This window comes from Salmo salar, chromosome 07 (assembly GCF_965601325.2).
Source record: "Salmo salar chromosome 07, fSalSal1, whole genome shotgun sequence".
NCBI classification, from domain to species: domain Eukaryota; kingdom Metazoa; phylum Chordata; class Actinopteri; order Salmoniformes; family Salmonidae; genus Salmo; species Salmo salar.
Genome location: NC_138297.1, coordinates 45,884,864 through 45,900,000, shown reverse-complemented (window position 1 = coordinate 45,900,000; position 15,137 = coordinate 45,884,864). Strand labels below are relative to the sequence as shown.

At 42.6% G+C, this 15,137-nt stretch overlaps 1 protein-coding gene across 3 annotated transcripts; it reads left to right on the top strand.

Moving 5' to 3' along the window:
• The first annotated feature begins 93 nt into the window (after positions 1-93).
• Positions 94-12,065, top strand: LOC106609317 (uncharacterized). Of its 3 annotated transcripts, none has more exons than XR_006770646.2 (4): positions 94-1,422; positions 2,188-2,269; positions 2,456-2,515; positions 4,315-12,065. XR_006770646.2 is itself a non-coding variant. In XM_045721998.2 (4 exons), the coding sequence occupies exons 1-4, from the start codon at positions 1,934-1,936 to the stop codon at positions 9,683-9,685; spliced, it is 351 nt and encodes a 116-aa protein (XP_045577954.2). In that variant the 5' UTR covers positions 1,430-1,933; the 3' UTR covers positions 9,686-12,065. The 3 variants fall into 3 exon arrangements, 1 of the variants encoding a protein (XP_045577954.2); XR_014392923.1 differs by lacking the exon at positions 94-1,422 and adding an exon at positions 1,430-1,983; XM_045721998.2 differs by lacking the exon at positions 94-1,422 and adding an exon at positions 1,430-1,983 and having other exon boundaries at positions 9,527-12,065.
• The last annotated feature ends 3,072 nt before the right edge of the window (positions 12,066-15,137 follow it).

Genomic DNA, 15,137 nt, shown 5'->3' with positions numbered 1-15,137 from the left:
TTGTCTTTAAAATGGTGTAAAATAGTCATATGTTTGAGAAATTGAAGTAATAGCATTTCTAAGGTATTTGAATAACGCGCCACAGGATTCAACTGGCTGTTGAGAAGGTGGGACGATTTCGTCCCGCCGACCCTAGAGAGGTTTTTAAGCCATTTTCCACAACATTGGAAGTATGCTTGGGGTCATTGGCCATTTGGAAGACTCATTTGCCACCAAGCTTTAACTTCCTGACTGATGTCTTGAGATGTTGCTTCAATATATCCACATAATTTTTCTTCCTCATGATGCCATCTATTTAGTGAAGTGTACCAGTCCCTCCTGTAGCAAAGCACCCCCACAATACGATGCTGCCACCCCAGTGCGTCACAGTGGAGACGGTGTTCTTCGGTTTGCAAGTCTCCCCCTTTTTCCTCCAAACATAACGATGGTCATTATGGCCAAACAGTTCGATTTTTGTTTCATCAGACCAGAGGACATTTCTCAAAAAGTATGATCTTTGTCCCCATGTGCAGTTGCAAACCATAGTCTGGCTTTTTTATGGCGGTTTTTAAGCAGTGGCTTCTTCCTTGCTGAGTGGCAATTCAGGTTATGTCGATATGGGACTAGTTTTTACTGTGGTTGTAGATACTTTTGTACCCGTTTCCTCCAGCATCTTCACAAGGTCCTTTGCTGTTGTTCTGGAATTGATTTGCACTTTTCGCAACAAAGTACATCTCTCTCTGAGTGGTATGATGGCTGCGTGGTCCCATGGTGTTCATACTTGCGTACTATTGTTTCCAGTGGGTCAGAAGTTTACATACACTAAGTTGACTGTGCCTTTAAACAGCTTGGAAAATTCCAGAAAATTATGTGATGGCTTTAGAAGATTCTGATAGGCTAATTTACATAATTTGAGTCAATTGGAGGTGTACCTGTGGATGTATTTCAAGGCCTACCTTCAAACTCAGTGCCTCTTTGCTTGACATCATGGGAAAATCAAAAGAAATCAGCCAAGACCTCAGAAAAAAGTTGTAGACCTCCTCAAGTCTGTTTCATCCTTGGGAGCAATTTCCAAATGCCTGAAGATACCACATTCATCTGTACAAACAATAGTATGCAAGTATAAACACCATGGGACCACGCAGCCGTCATACCGCTCAGGAAGGAGACATGTTCTGTCTCCTAGAGATGAACGTACTTTGGTGCGAAAAGTGCAAATCGATGTTTGGCCATAATGACCATTGTTATATAATTTCATTACCATGAATTAAATATGATGTATAATCATTCTCACAAAACCCCTTTGTCTGCATGCCTTGCAGGGTGTACACAGAGATGGGACAAGTTCTGAACAATCACCATTACCCACGGTTGACTTTCCCAGAGACTGAAGAGGAGGCTGATATTCTTTGGACCTTTTCCCACATCAGAGACTACAGACAGGTTAGCACACACACTTTCAACAAGTACCAAAAACACAATTCCATAATTTAATCACACTGACGCCCTATGAGAATCTACCCAACATATCAAGCCATGTCAAACTACTGCATTCTTAAACTACTGATAGTGTTCGCTTCTACAGCCAATGTGGGGTTTTCACCAGATGGGGGCTTTTTTGCTGTGCTCTCTGAGTCTGTTGCCTTTGGTTGACACCACAGTGTTGTCTTAGTAAGACCATGTCTCACTTCTACACAACATATCTGTAATGGCAAAACAGTCTTGTAGCCTTGCGTCAGCTTCGTCCGACCACTTCCGTACTGAGCGCATCACTGGTACTTCCTTTTTGAGCTTTTGTTTGTAAACAGGAAGCATGAGAATACCTCTGCATCTTAGCTGGAACATTTGAAGAGTGAAACCTGTTGCCTTGCTAACCACAGTTCCCCCTTCCTATCGACATGCTCCGCTCACAAGACTGCATGTAGATCCTCCCTGTTGTAGCTCATCTCTTCGAATGGGTGAGGACGTTGGGGGATGGGGCTCACAAGGTTTAAGTGGGTTTAGGTGAGGACAGAATTTGAATGTCAAATGCTGCAACACATAAATGCCACCTATGAAGCGTTTACTTCCAGAATAAGAGTGCTGATCTAGGATCTGTTTTGCCTCATATAGAAGAGGAACCTGGTCCTAGATCAGCACTCCTATTCTGAGACGCTTTGTGAATACAGGCCTGGAGCTTTACGCTGGTCTCATCTCTGTTCTACACAGGCCTTTCTCTCTGGACCACTTTGATGACTACCAGAAGCACTTCACTGTCATGAACTATGGAGAGGGGGTCCAGCTCAAACAGGTAATGATGACAAAGCAAACCCCCGCCTTCATCAAAAGCAGTCTAAGTCAACCGACTGAAAAGGACAAACGCACGCACACACACTCAGAAAAGTAAACAAACACCTGTCAAAGAGAACGCACACACACAGCTACAACAAACACCACCTGAATTAATTCCCTTAATCTGATACTCTGTGTGCCCCAGGTTCACTACGATGAATTCATACCCATGTTTGAAAAGCAGTATCCATGGAAAGTGGTTGAGGTAAACATACACTTTTAATGCTTGATTTGTCTGTCTGTATGTGTGAGTTAAGCCAGTTGGACACTACACGACTTTCAAAATCCTAACATCGCCTCTCACATTAAACGACCGTCTTTTCTGTATTTTTGGGGTTTTCCAACGTAGTGGTGCGCACACTAAACGATGTGGCACAGACGGGAGTCACACACTACAAGATTCTTCACTTGGTCATGAGGATTGTCGATACCACGCTGTCTCGCGAAAACAATGATGTGATTTAACGTAGCTACAACGAGCGGTGGCTCAAAGCAGCCTCATAAACGTTTTCAGTCAGACATTCACGTTTGCCATACAGAGTTGAAATGTCTAGCCAGCATTTTGAATTGAATAACATTTGCTTGTGAACTTCAGAGCTGTAATGATTTGACACTTTGGTTAAAGGCATATTGTCAGTGGAATTTTCTATCCCAATGATAATAATTAACAATCAATAAGCCTTGACTAATTCCCAAGGTTTGTAAGACGCTGGGTAAAGAATAATTAGGCAAGGACTCAGCTTTCTGCAAAAGGTCTGTACAGTTTATTCAGAGAACGTTCTGAAGTACATTACACAAAGATGTTCATTTTATGCTCACTCCCCGCTTACGCACATACCTAAAATCAAACAATAGATATCCTACGCACATACATACACACGAACAGTAGGTGAATTGTATCCCTCCCTGGACTTCTCACCACTGTTAATCACTACCCAGCGCTGCCTGTTCCTTTCCCACGAGATTAGGGGGACCTTGAAGGTTACTCCCTGTTTTCTCCTAAGTCTCTCCAGGTCGGGTCAAACACATGTCTACAGTTCCCTTAGGCCCACTAACACACACACACACATTTCCCTTCCTCCAGGGTCTTTTACTAGACCTTATGGGACTTACGTACTTTAATTATTCATTACACATGCTACATAACTATAAATTACTAATCAGTTATGTTTCAGGGATGGATTCTTTATTCATTTACCTTCATTATATAATTCCCTTATCACATATACAAACGCATACTAGTAATACTCATGGCTCGTGCCCCAGAGACTACACATTTTGGGTGATGTGAAACAACGTCATCATCTCACTGGCTTCTCTCTGGTGAGCTCTCATTTGCTATTGCTGATCATCGTTCTCAAAAATTGTCATTGCAAGAGCATTGCAGATTTTGTACCGATAAAATCAAAAATGTTTGAAAATATCGGGACGTCTGGGACTGCTCAAAGACTAGATCGGTAGCCCTCGGATTGCGTCTTTGACTCGCTCACATTTAACGAGCGTCGGTGACCGCCCTGAGTAGGCAATACGGGCATATTGTCTCCCATCTCAAAACGTGTCTAGGACAGATGAATCGTGGACAAAATTGTGTAAAGTACACCCGGCTTTACTCTGTCACATAATCAGTGTTAAGATTAGTTACTTGGGAAAGTAATATATTATCCATTACATTTAACAAAGTAACATGTAAGTATCTCTCCGCGTTGGTTTAGATTTCAAGCCAGACACTGCACTCCCTAGCAACTCGGCTGTCACTATGGTGTCCGTGCGCCGAATAGAATAAAAAAAAGAATATACTTTGCGATATTACTTTGTGTTGAAAGTAAGAAGTTATATTACTTTGCATTCAGGAAAAATATCTGTATCTCAACCTTTTGTTTGACTGTCAGAGAGAGCTAAACGAGACGCGTATGCTCTACCATGGGCTACTTACTCAAATCTAATTGTATTTTTCACATGCTTCGTAGACAATGTGTAGACTAACAGTGAAATTCTTACTTACAGGTCCTTTTCCAATAGCGCAGTTAAAGATAAGGCTGTGCCACTAGAGATCCTGGTTCGAGTCCAGGCTCTGTTGCACCCGGCCGGGACCAGCATCGTCCGGGTTAGGGGAGGGTTTGTTCTTGTCGCATCGCACACTAGCAACTCCTGTGGCAGGCCGGGTGCAATGCACGCTGACACAGTCTCCAGGTGCTGTGTTTCCTTCGAAACATTGGTGCAGCTTTCTTCCGGATTAAGTGCACGTTGTGTCAAGAAGCAGTGAGGCTTGGCTTCGCCTGGCTCTCGACCTTCGCCTGGCTCTCGACCTTCGCCTGGCTCTCGACCTTCGCCTGGCTCTCGAGTCCGTACGGGAGTTGCAGCGATGAGACAAGACTGTAACTACCAATTGGATTGTGACTTAGATGAAGATCAGATCAAATGTTATGACCAATTTATGCAGAAATCCAGGTAATTCCAAAGGGTTCACATACTTTTTCTTGCCATTGTAGTTTTTTTTTAACATATAGATGTTGTAATTTTTTGTCACTCAAATATCATGGGGGGAAGGGTGAAGTTTGGGAATTCCTGTGTTAGAGCATGGGCAGCAGTTTTCTCTAGCACAGCCACAAAGTCAAAATTGGCAATATTGTAAGCATACTGTAAACATCTTAATTTAAGGTTAGGCATTATTTTGGCAGTGTGGTTAAGGTTAGGGTTAAGGGTAGGTTTAAAATCACATTTTAAAAAGATAAATTGTAGAAATAGGTGGGGATTAGGACTTTGTGGTTGTGGTAACTAGACCATGAGCGTCATTGAGGCCATCTCCATTTTGACAGTGGTGGAAAAAGTACCCAATTGTCATACTTTAGTAAAAGTAAAGATAGCTTAATAGAAAGTTACTCAAGTAAAAGTGAAAGTCACCCAGTAAAATACTTGAGTAAAAAACTAAAAGTATTTGGTTCTAAATATACTTAAGCATCAAAAGTAAATATAATTGCTGAAATATACTTAAGTATCAAAAGTAAATATAATTCCTGAAATATACTTAAGTATCAAAAATAAAAGTATAAATCATTTCAAATTCCTTATATTAAGCAATGTAGACGGCACCATTTTCTTGTTTTTAAAATGTATGGACAGCCAGGGTAACACTCCAACACTCAGACATAATTTACAAACGATGCATTTGTATTTAGTGAGTCTGCCAGATCAGCCACGTGTTCTCTTGATAAGTGTGTGAATTTGTCAATTTTCCTGTGCTGCTAAGCATTCATCATGTAACTAGTACTTGGGTGTCAGGGAAAATGTATGGAGTAGAAAGTACATTATTTTCTTTAGGAATATAGTGAAGTAAAAGTAAAAGTTGTCAAAAATGTAAAAAGTTAAGTATAGATACCCCAAAAAATGAATTAAGTAGTACTTTAAAGTATTTTTACTTAAGTACTTTACAACACTGCAGTGGTAGTCAATTTCCTTCAACTACTTCAATGAGATGGAAAACATACGGTGTGTACACTGCCACCTAGAGTGTGTTGTTTGAACAGGTTGCTCTATAAAGCCAAGGTTGACGATTTACTTCCACCTGCAGTTATGGAATGTTTCCTCCCAAGTATAATTCATTGGTTTATCCCTCCTGGCAACCTGTATGGAATTATGTGATCATCTCTTAGGGTTAAGAAATGGTGAAAGTCCTCGATGGCGCAGCCCATGCTGATATAGCCGTTTGGGCACTAGAGTCCTTTATCTATCTCTATGGAATGAACAACAACAAGACCAGACAGTACCAACTGGGGAGTATTCATTACTACGATTATTTTGCAAAACGTTTAGTGTGTTGCAAAACGTTTACTCCAAACTGAAAATATTTTGCAACATAAACAAGAGTTTCTATTAGACAAATTTAAGAAGGTCCCTCCCTTTTCATTTCATTTGCTCTGTTTGGTTCTGAGCAATTTGCTCTGTTTGGTGCTGAGCAATTAACCGAAATGTCGATTTTTTTATTTTTTTTAAACAACTAATTAACCAACGTCTGTTCAATTATTTAAATTCCATTTTGTTGGGGGGGGGGGGTTCTTTGATCTCGATGTGCAGTTTCTGTAGAGATAAATCAGATGAAGCCTGAATTGTGCGATGTAATAGGAAGTTGTCCTTTCCAACACACCAACTTTTACATAGTTTAGCGCAGAAAACGTGGGAATTAACTACAATGACCATAATCCCTTGCGCGCCCACTTAAACTTGTCTGTCTGTATAGAACAGCATTCCACCCACATAACAGTGATTCTTTTTTAAATAATCGAACCGAAACCAAATTGACCTCAGAAAGCACTAATCACCCAGCACTAGTTTCCGTTGCAATACGTAATGAATACACCCCTGGAGTTCTCCTCTCGCCTTCTTAGAGGTGAATTTGTTATGTTTGGGATAGGGGGCAGTATTTTCACGCCCGGATAAAAAACGTACCCGATTTAATCTGGTTACTACTCCTGCCCAGAAACTAGAATATGCATATAATTAGTAGATTTGGATAGAAAACACTCTAAAGTTTCTAAAACTGTTTGAATGGTGTCTGTGAATATAACAGAATTCATATGGCAGGCCAAAACCTGAGAAGATTCCATACAGGAAGTGCCCTGTCTGACAATTTATTGTCCTTCTGTAGTCTCTCTATTGAAAATACAGCATCTGTGCTGTAACGTGACATTTTCTAAGGCTTCCATTGGCTCTCAGAAGGCGCCAGAAAGTGGAATGAGAGCTCTGCAGTCTCTGGGCTAAGTACAGCAGCTCTGTTTGTTATTGGCCTGCCTGGGGACAGTGACACTGGAGATGCGCGTCCACGAGACTACTCCATTTTGTTCTTTCAGTCTTTGAATGAATACAACGTCGCCCGGTTGGAATATTATCGCTATTTTACGAGAAAAATAGCATAAAAATTGAATTTAAACAGCGTTTGACATGCTGTTTTTTGTCACGAAATGCGCCCGCGCGTCACCCTTCGGATAGTGACCTCAACGCACGAACAAAACGGAGCTATTTCAGACAATGTGGTTAGATTAACGAGAGTCTTGTCTTTAAAATGGTGTAAAATAGTTGATTGTTTGAGAAAATTGAATTGTGGTATTTTAGTTGGTTTTGTATTTCGCGCCGTGCGATGCAATTGGCTGTTGGCTAGGGGTTCCGCTAGCGGAACGTCTGTCCTTAATTGGTTTTAACCTCTACAGGATCGGTTTCGTCGTCGTTGTCGTCCTCGTCGTCGTCGGCCCCCCCCAGCCCCCCCCAAAAAAACATTTCCCAGGACATAGACATATCTGATATGGGCAGAAATATCAAATTCTTCTTAGTCTAACTGCACTGTCAAATTTACAGTAGCTATTACAGTGAAAGAATACCATGCTATTGTTTGAGGAGAGTGCACAATTATGAACTTGAAAATGTATTCAAAAACCAATTAGGCACATTTGGGCAGTCTTGATACAACATTTTGAAGAGATATGAATGGATCAGTCTAAAACTTTGCGCATACACTTGCACATACACAAAATCTAAATTGCGCCTGGGCTGGAATAATACATTATGACCTTTCTCTTGCATTTCAAAGATGATGGTACAATCTTTTACCAGATCTAATGTGTTATATTCTCCAACATTAATTTCACATTTCCACAAACTTCAAAGTGTTTCCTTTCAAATGGTATCAAGAATATGCATATATTTGCTTCGGGTCCTGAGCTACAGGCAGTTAGATTTGGATATGTCACTTTAGCCAAAAATTGAAAAAAAGGGTCGGATCCTTTATTAAGTTACAGGGTTTAATTGGGCACATAGTGGTGTGAATTCAAATCAGCGCAAATGAGGGAGGATGAGGAAGCCTGTTTTGAGTGAAGCCCAATGAATGCAGGTGAGCACCCTTTAAAGCAGGGGTGTCAAACACATCCAATGGAGGCCTAGTGTCTGGGGTATTTAGTTTTTTTCCTTTCACTTAAAACCTAGACAACCAGTTGAGGGAGTTCTTTACTAATTAATTACCTTAATTCATCAATCAAGTACAAGGGAGGATCGAAAAACATTCTGCCCTCCATGGAATTAGTTTGACACGTGCTTTAAAGGAATGGTCGTTATTGTTTTTTTTTATTAGGTTTGATGGAGGTGTTAGGAGGCCAATAAGGGGCAGGCTACCCTCCAGAGTAGAGGGGAAAGTGGGAGTTTTCTACAGGACTTGTAAGACATTATTTGAGGTGTACTTTATACACAATTAAAATGTACCTGAAAGTTATTCTCAAATGCAACAGAAGTTTGTTAATGTCACAAACATGTTATTCATACCCTATAAAAATGTGATTTAGTATAACAACAAATATATTACAATGTAATGTACTTCAACACCATATAAATGCACTGAAATAAAAGACAAAAAACAAAGTTGAATGAAAGTCTATATTGAGGTACAGAAAGATTACACCATAGTTCAAGTGCATGTTTAGTGTACATGGAATATGCTAGTAACATTATTAACTCACTTACTTCATATTTGCCAATAGCTCTCCATGTCAACGCTACCAATACATTGTGTGTATAGAGCGCATCTCAAATAATGTCTTACAAGTAGGCTACACTTTAAGTGTGGTAATTTTAGCATGTGGAAGTACACTTAGTTCTCATTTTATAGTACTATTTCAAAGTATGAAGATATATGCACTCACAAAGTCGCTCTGCATAAGAGTGTCTGCTAAATGACTAAAATGTAAATGTAAAATACAAGAACACAACTTCAATACAACTTAAATGTATTTAGCGCAAATAAAGTTCATTTCAAATCATTTCTGGGTAACAATTAAGTCATTTACTGTGATTTGTTTTCAATTAAAATGGTCAAAAAGATACAGAAATAGCTCCTTAGAGGGAGCAATTTCTCAAGCAGGAATTTTGCTAGGACTGTCTGGGAGTGGGAATGGGAAAACGAGCTGTTATTGGCAGAGGTTTGGAGCTCTCTTTCATATTGCTATATACAGTACAACAAAGTAGATTAGGTCTATAGTTCAGTATAGTGCAGTATAGTTCAGAACAGTACATTAGAGTATAGTTCAGTACGGTACTGAACTATACTCTACTTTCCTGTATTGAACTATACTTTACTCTACATGAGTTTACTGTACAGTAGAGTAAAGTACAATACAGTACATTTGTCACACCCTAATCTGTTTCACCTGTCCTTGTGCTTGTCTCCACCCCCCTGCAGGTGTCGCCCATCCTGTTTCTTTTCCCGTTCTGCTCAAGAACACGTCCTCCATGTTTGACAAGTCCTTCAGTGCCTCCTGGAGAAACAGTTATTTGTGAAAGCGGAGAAGTGCAAGTTCCATCGTTCTACCCTCTCCTTTCTGGGCTATGTCATCGCTGAAGGACATGTCCAGATGGACCCGGAAAAGGTGAAAGCGGTAGTGGATTGGACCCAACCTAGGTCCAGGGTGCAGCTACAATGTTTCCTGGGGTTTGCCAATTTCTACCACCGTTTCATTCGAGGGATACAGCACCCTGGCAGCCCCCCTCTGTGCACTCACCTCTCCCAAGGTACCGTTCACATGGTCCCCAGCTATTGACAGATCCTTTGTGGACCTGAAGCATCGGTTCACTACAGCCCCCATCCTCGTCCATCCGGACACGTCCTGTCAGTTTGTGGTTGAGGTCAATGCTTCTGACGTTGGAGTGGGGGCTATCCTGTCCCAGCAATCCGCCCAGGACCAAAATCTCCATCTCTGTGCTTCCTGTCCCATCGTCTCAACTCTGCAGAAAGAAACTACGACGTGGGTAACCGAGAACTCCTGGCGGTCAAGATGGCTCTGGAGGAGTGGAGACATTGGCTGGAAGAAGCAGAACTTCCGTTTCTGGTTTGGACGACCACAAGAATTTGGAATATCTCCGCACAGCCAAGCACCTTAATTCCAGACAGGCCCGGTGGGCTCTGTTATTCACCAGGTCCAACTTCACTATTTCCTATCGCCCAGGGTCCAAGAATGTTAAATCTGACGCCCTCTCTCGCCTATACAGTCCCGCTGCCACATCCTCTGACTCCGAGACCATCCTCCCTACCTCATGCCTTGCGGCTTCTGTGGGCTGGGGTATTGAGACCTTGGTTCGCAAGGCACAATGTTCCAAGCCTGCCCCTGGACGTGGCTCGGCTAACCGATTGTTCATCCCTAATTCAGTCCGGACCCGGGTCCTGGAATGGGCTCATTCCTCCAGGTTTACCTGTCATCCAGGTTCCCGTCGAACCCTGGCATTCCTCCGACAACGTTTCTGGTGGCCCACAATGGTTCCTGACGCCTCTGCCTTCGTCGCCGCATGCACCGTTTGTGCTCAGAATAAGACTCCGCAGCAAGCCCCTGTCCAGCCTCCATCAGCCACTACCAGTCCCTCATCGTTCCTGGTCCCATATCTCCCTGGACTTTGTCAGTGGGCTCCCTCCATCTGATGGCAACACCGTCATTCTGACAATAGTGGAATGGTTTTCCATTTCATCCCTCTCCCCAAACTACCCTCTGCCAAAGAGACGGCCCAGCTTATGGTGCAGTCCTCCGGATTCCATCCCCAATCCAACGGCCAGTTGGAGCGAGCAAACCAAGACCTGGAAACAACCTTAAGATGCCTCGTCTCGACCAACCCCACTACCTTGAGCCGACAACTGGTCTAGGTGGAGTATGCCCAGAACACTCTTCCCTGTTCGGCCATGGGACTCTCCCCTTTTGAGTGCTCCATGGGGTATCAGCCTCCGCTCTTCCCGGAACCAGGAAGAGTAGCTGCTGCTTTGGCAGCTAATGGGGATCCATAATAAATAAATACAAATACCCTCGGCTCAGATGTTCGTCCGTCTCTGTCGGTGTACCTGGAGAAGAGCCCGGGTGGCGCTTCTCAAGACCAACTCCAGGTATTGTCAACAAGCAGACTGCCGCCAGACTCCAGCTCCTCGCTATCTCATTGGGTAGAGGGTATGGCTATCCACACGGGACCTGCCTCTTCGGGTGGAGTCCCACAAACTTTCCCCCCATTTCATTGGCCCTTTCCCCATCTCTAGAGTACTTAGTTCCACTGCTGTTCGTCTTTCGTTACCCCGTACACTCCGTATTCACCCTACGTTCCATGTGTCTAGGATTAAGCTCATGTCTCACAGCCCTTTCTTCTGTTTCCAGGCCCACCCCTCTGCCCCATGTCATCGATGGCCACCCGGCATACACGGTGAGACGCCTCCCGCATGTTCGACCGCGGGACAGGGGTTTCCAACACCTGGTTGACCGGGAGGGTTATGGCCCGGAAGAGAGGTGCTGGGTCCCCGCTAGAGACATCCTGGACCCAGCCCTCATCGCCGACTTCCACCTCCGGCACCCCGGTCAACCAGGTATGCACCCAGGTAGGACGCCAGGTGGCACCCCTAGGGGGGGGGTGTACTGTCACACCCTGATCTGTTCCACCTGTCCTTGTGCTTGTCTCGACCCCCCTCCAGGTGTCGCTCATCTTCCCCACTTATCCCCTGGGTATTTATACCTGTGTTTTTTGTCTGTCTATGCCAGTTGGTCTTGTTTGCCAAGTCAACCAGTGTTTTTCTCTCAGCTCCTGTTTTCCACAGTCTCTCTTTTTCTCGTCCTCCTGGTTTTGACCCTTGCCTGTCCTGACTCTGAGCCCGCCTGCCTGCCCCTGACCTTGAGGGGTACCGTTATGAACACTTGCCTGTCCCCGACCTGCCTTTTGTCTATACCTTGGATTATAATAAATACCAGAGCTCAAACCATCTGCCTCCTGTGTCTGCATCTGGGTCTCGCCTTGTGTTGTGATAACATTATAGATGTCTATGTTTGGGCCACATTAGAATGTCACATTAGTATGTCAAATTTGTCATTTGACCTACCTTGATTAGACTATAATTTAATGAAAACATAGATTATATAAACTCAATCATGATTGGCTTGATTAAGTTACCAGTTTTAGATGTGGACACTCTATTAAGACACGTTTTACATTCATAACATGTGTAGAGTAAACTGCCACAGGATATTCTCTGTGTTAAACGAGGAAAAACCTAATTTCAATTTGTTAGGTTCTTATTTTTTCAGAGTATATAACTCACGGACACTAGAGAAGCTTAACCAAGGTTAATTCTTCCCAAAGAGTCGATACAGCTGTAATTCAGACAAAAACATTTTCTCACCATCTCAAGTATATATACCCCACTTTGGACAATCCTCCTTCTCTCCAATCCGTACATTTTACGGTTCAACAGGAAGAGGGTAACAGGATAATAAACCCTTATTACTCCCTTCAGGGGTTCTGACCTGACCTCCTGACCTCAACCCCTCCTTTCTCTAATCCACAGATGTCCATCCGCTTCCCCTATAGCTGTCCTGTGATCTCCTCCCGTCCACCCAGCACATTCGAAGGCCATCTGTCTTTCTACAGAAAACAATTCACTTCTGACATAAAACCCAGTCTCTTTCACTCCTTATATTCTAGGCTTCTGATCTATCATGTATTTAATATCTCAATGTTCAAAGTTTAGCCCGAATCCAAACAATTTGTACGGAAAGATTTTTAAATTGTTAAATCTGTGCTTAGTCTGCTCAATTGTAAGGTTTAATTTATACCGAAGATAATACTCACCAGAGGGCTAAATAGTCTTGAAAAATGTTGTCAGCAACCAGTACTTAAAGTAAACACAGCTTTACGGAGTGGTAATATGGTGGACAATAGTGGGTTGTAATTGAGATCAGTGTGGGGGTGATCTTAGCGCATATTGATTGTTTAATGAGAGATCACCTCATGTTGAGACGGTGCTCAATGTTGGATGCAATTGACCCAATGTTTTCAGTTTTCACTTCCACAGAGAGTACAACAATATACAGTACATACTGTGGCAATATTGAAAACACTTATTACACACAGTGTGGCAGACGGCAGGGAGAGGTGAGGGGAGTGGTTATTGAGGGGAGATATCTGGCAGCTCGCTGGTTCCACCCCCGAGCCTTATATGGACTTCCTGCCCCAACGAGGCGAAGCTGTAGTTCGTTAAGCCAGGGAGTGCTTGGGGATAAAGGAGGGAGCAGCCTGCACAAAGGGGCAGAGGAGGCGTGAAGCAATAGCAATAGCAATAGCAATAGCAATAGCAATAGCAATAGCAATAGCAATAGCAATAGCAATAGCAATAGCAATAGTGGTGTGATTACCCATTGTGACCTTCTGTACCGGACTGGATTGGCTAAGGACCCGAGTGTAAGGATTACCCCTGGAAAACGGAACGGACAACGAGAACGGCTTGTGGACTGTGAGGTGATTGGTGCATTTCCCCCTCTTCCGCAGTGTACCAAAACCCTTAACTTAACCCTGTTATTAAAATGTAATTAACCTCTATAGGCTACCTACTCAACAGCCAGTGTAATCCCGTGGCGCGTTATTCAAATACCTCAAAAATGCAAAAACTTCAATTTTTCAAACATATGACTATTTAACACCATTTTAAAGACAAGACTCTCGTTAATCTAACCACACTGTCCGATTTCAAAAAGGCTTTACAACGAAAGCAAAACATTAGATTATGTCAGCAGAGTACCCAGCCAGAAATAATCAGACACCCATTTTTCAAGCTAGCATATAATGTCACATAAACCCAAACCACAGCTAAATGCAGCACTAACCTTTGATGATCTTCATCAGATGACAACCCTAGGACATTATGTTATACAATACATGCATGTTTTGTTCAATCAAGTTCATATTTATATCAAAAACCAGCTTTTTACATTAGCATGTGACTAGCATGTGACTAGCATTCCCACCGAACACTGCCGGTGAATTTACTAAATTACTCACGATAAACGTTCACAAAAAACATAACAATTATTTTAAGAATTATAGATACAGAACTCGTCTATGCACTCGATATGTCCGATTTTAAAATAGCTTTTCGGTGAAAGCACATTTTGCAATATTCTCAGTAGATAGCCCGGCATCACAGGGCTAGCTATTTAGACACCCAGCAAGTTTAGCCTTCACCAAACTCCGATTTACTATTAGAAAAGTTTGATTACCTTTGGTGTTCTTCGTCAGAATGCACTCCCAAGACACTATCCGAAAGGGTAAATTAGGGTGGCGAGCATGGCGCATTTCGTGACAAAACATTTCTAAATATTCCATTACCGTACTTCGAAGCATGTCAACCGCTGTTTAAAATAAATTTTTATGCCATTTTTCTCGTAAAAAAGCGATACTATTCCGACCGGGAAAGCCTGTATACGTACAAAGAGAGAGAAAATAAAGTCTAGATAAAATAGAGTCTCAGAGTACTCTGACCAGCCACTATCCAAACGCGATAATGTGTTTCAGCCATAGGCTGCCTCGATATCATTCAGCTTTTTCCCGGGTTCTGAGAGCCTATGGGAGCCGTAGGAAATGTCACGTTACGGCAAAGATCCTCAGTCTTCAATAAAAAGAGCCAAGATGAACAACAACTTGTCAGAGAGGGCGCTTCCTGTTTGGAATCTTCTCAGGTTTTTGCCTGCCATATGAGTTCTGTTTTACTCACAGACACCATTCAAACAGTTTTAGAAACTTTAGGGTGTTTTCTATCCAAAGCCAATAATTATATGCATATTCTAGTTACTGGGCAGGAGTAGTAACCAGATTAAATCGGGTACGTTTTTTATCCGGCCGTGTCAATACTGCCCCCTAGCCCTAACAGGTTAATAAACTTCCCATTTGCGTTCTGTTTGTGCTACTGGTGCCTGTTTTGTTATTGAACTTGGTGGCGTGGAAACCCCACACCCTTGAGCCTGCTACAACAGTTTCCATAATGATGAAGCACCACAATA

Coding starts and splice junctions, on each gene's coding strand:
- LOC106609317 (XM_045721998.2), top strand. CDS start 1,934: ATGGGTGAGGACGTTGGGGGATGGGGCTCACAAGGTTTAAGTGGGTTT. Junction 1,984..2,187: donor CAAGGTTTAAGTGGGTTTAG/GTGAGGACAGAA, acceptor TGTTCTACACAG/GCCTTTCTCTCTGGACCACT. Junction 2,516..9,526: donor ATCCATGGAAAGTGGTTGAG/GTAAACATACAC, acceptor ACCCCCCTGCAG/GTGTCGCCCATCCTGTTTCT.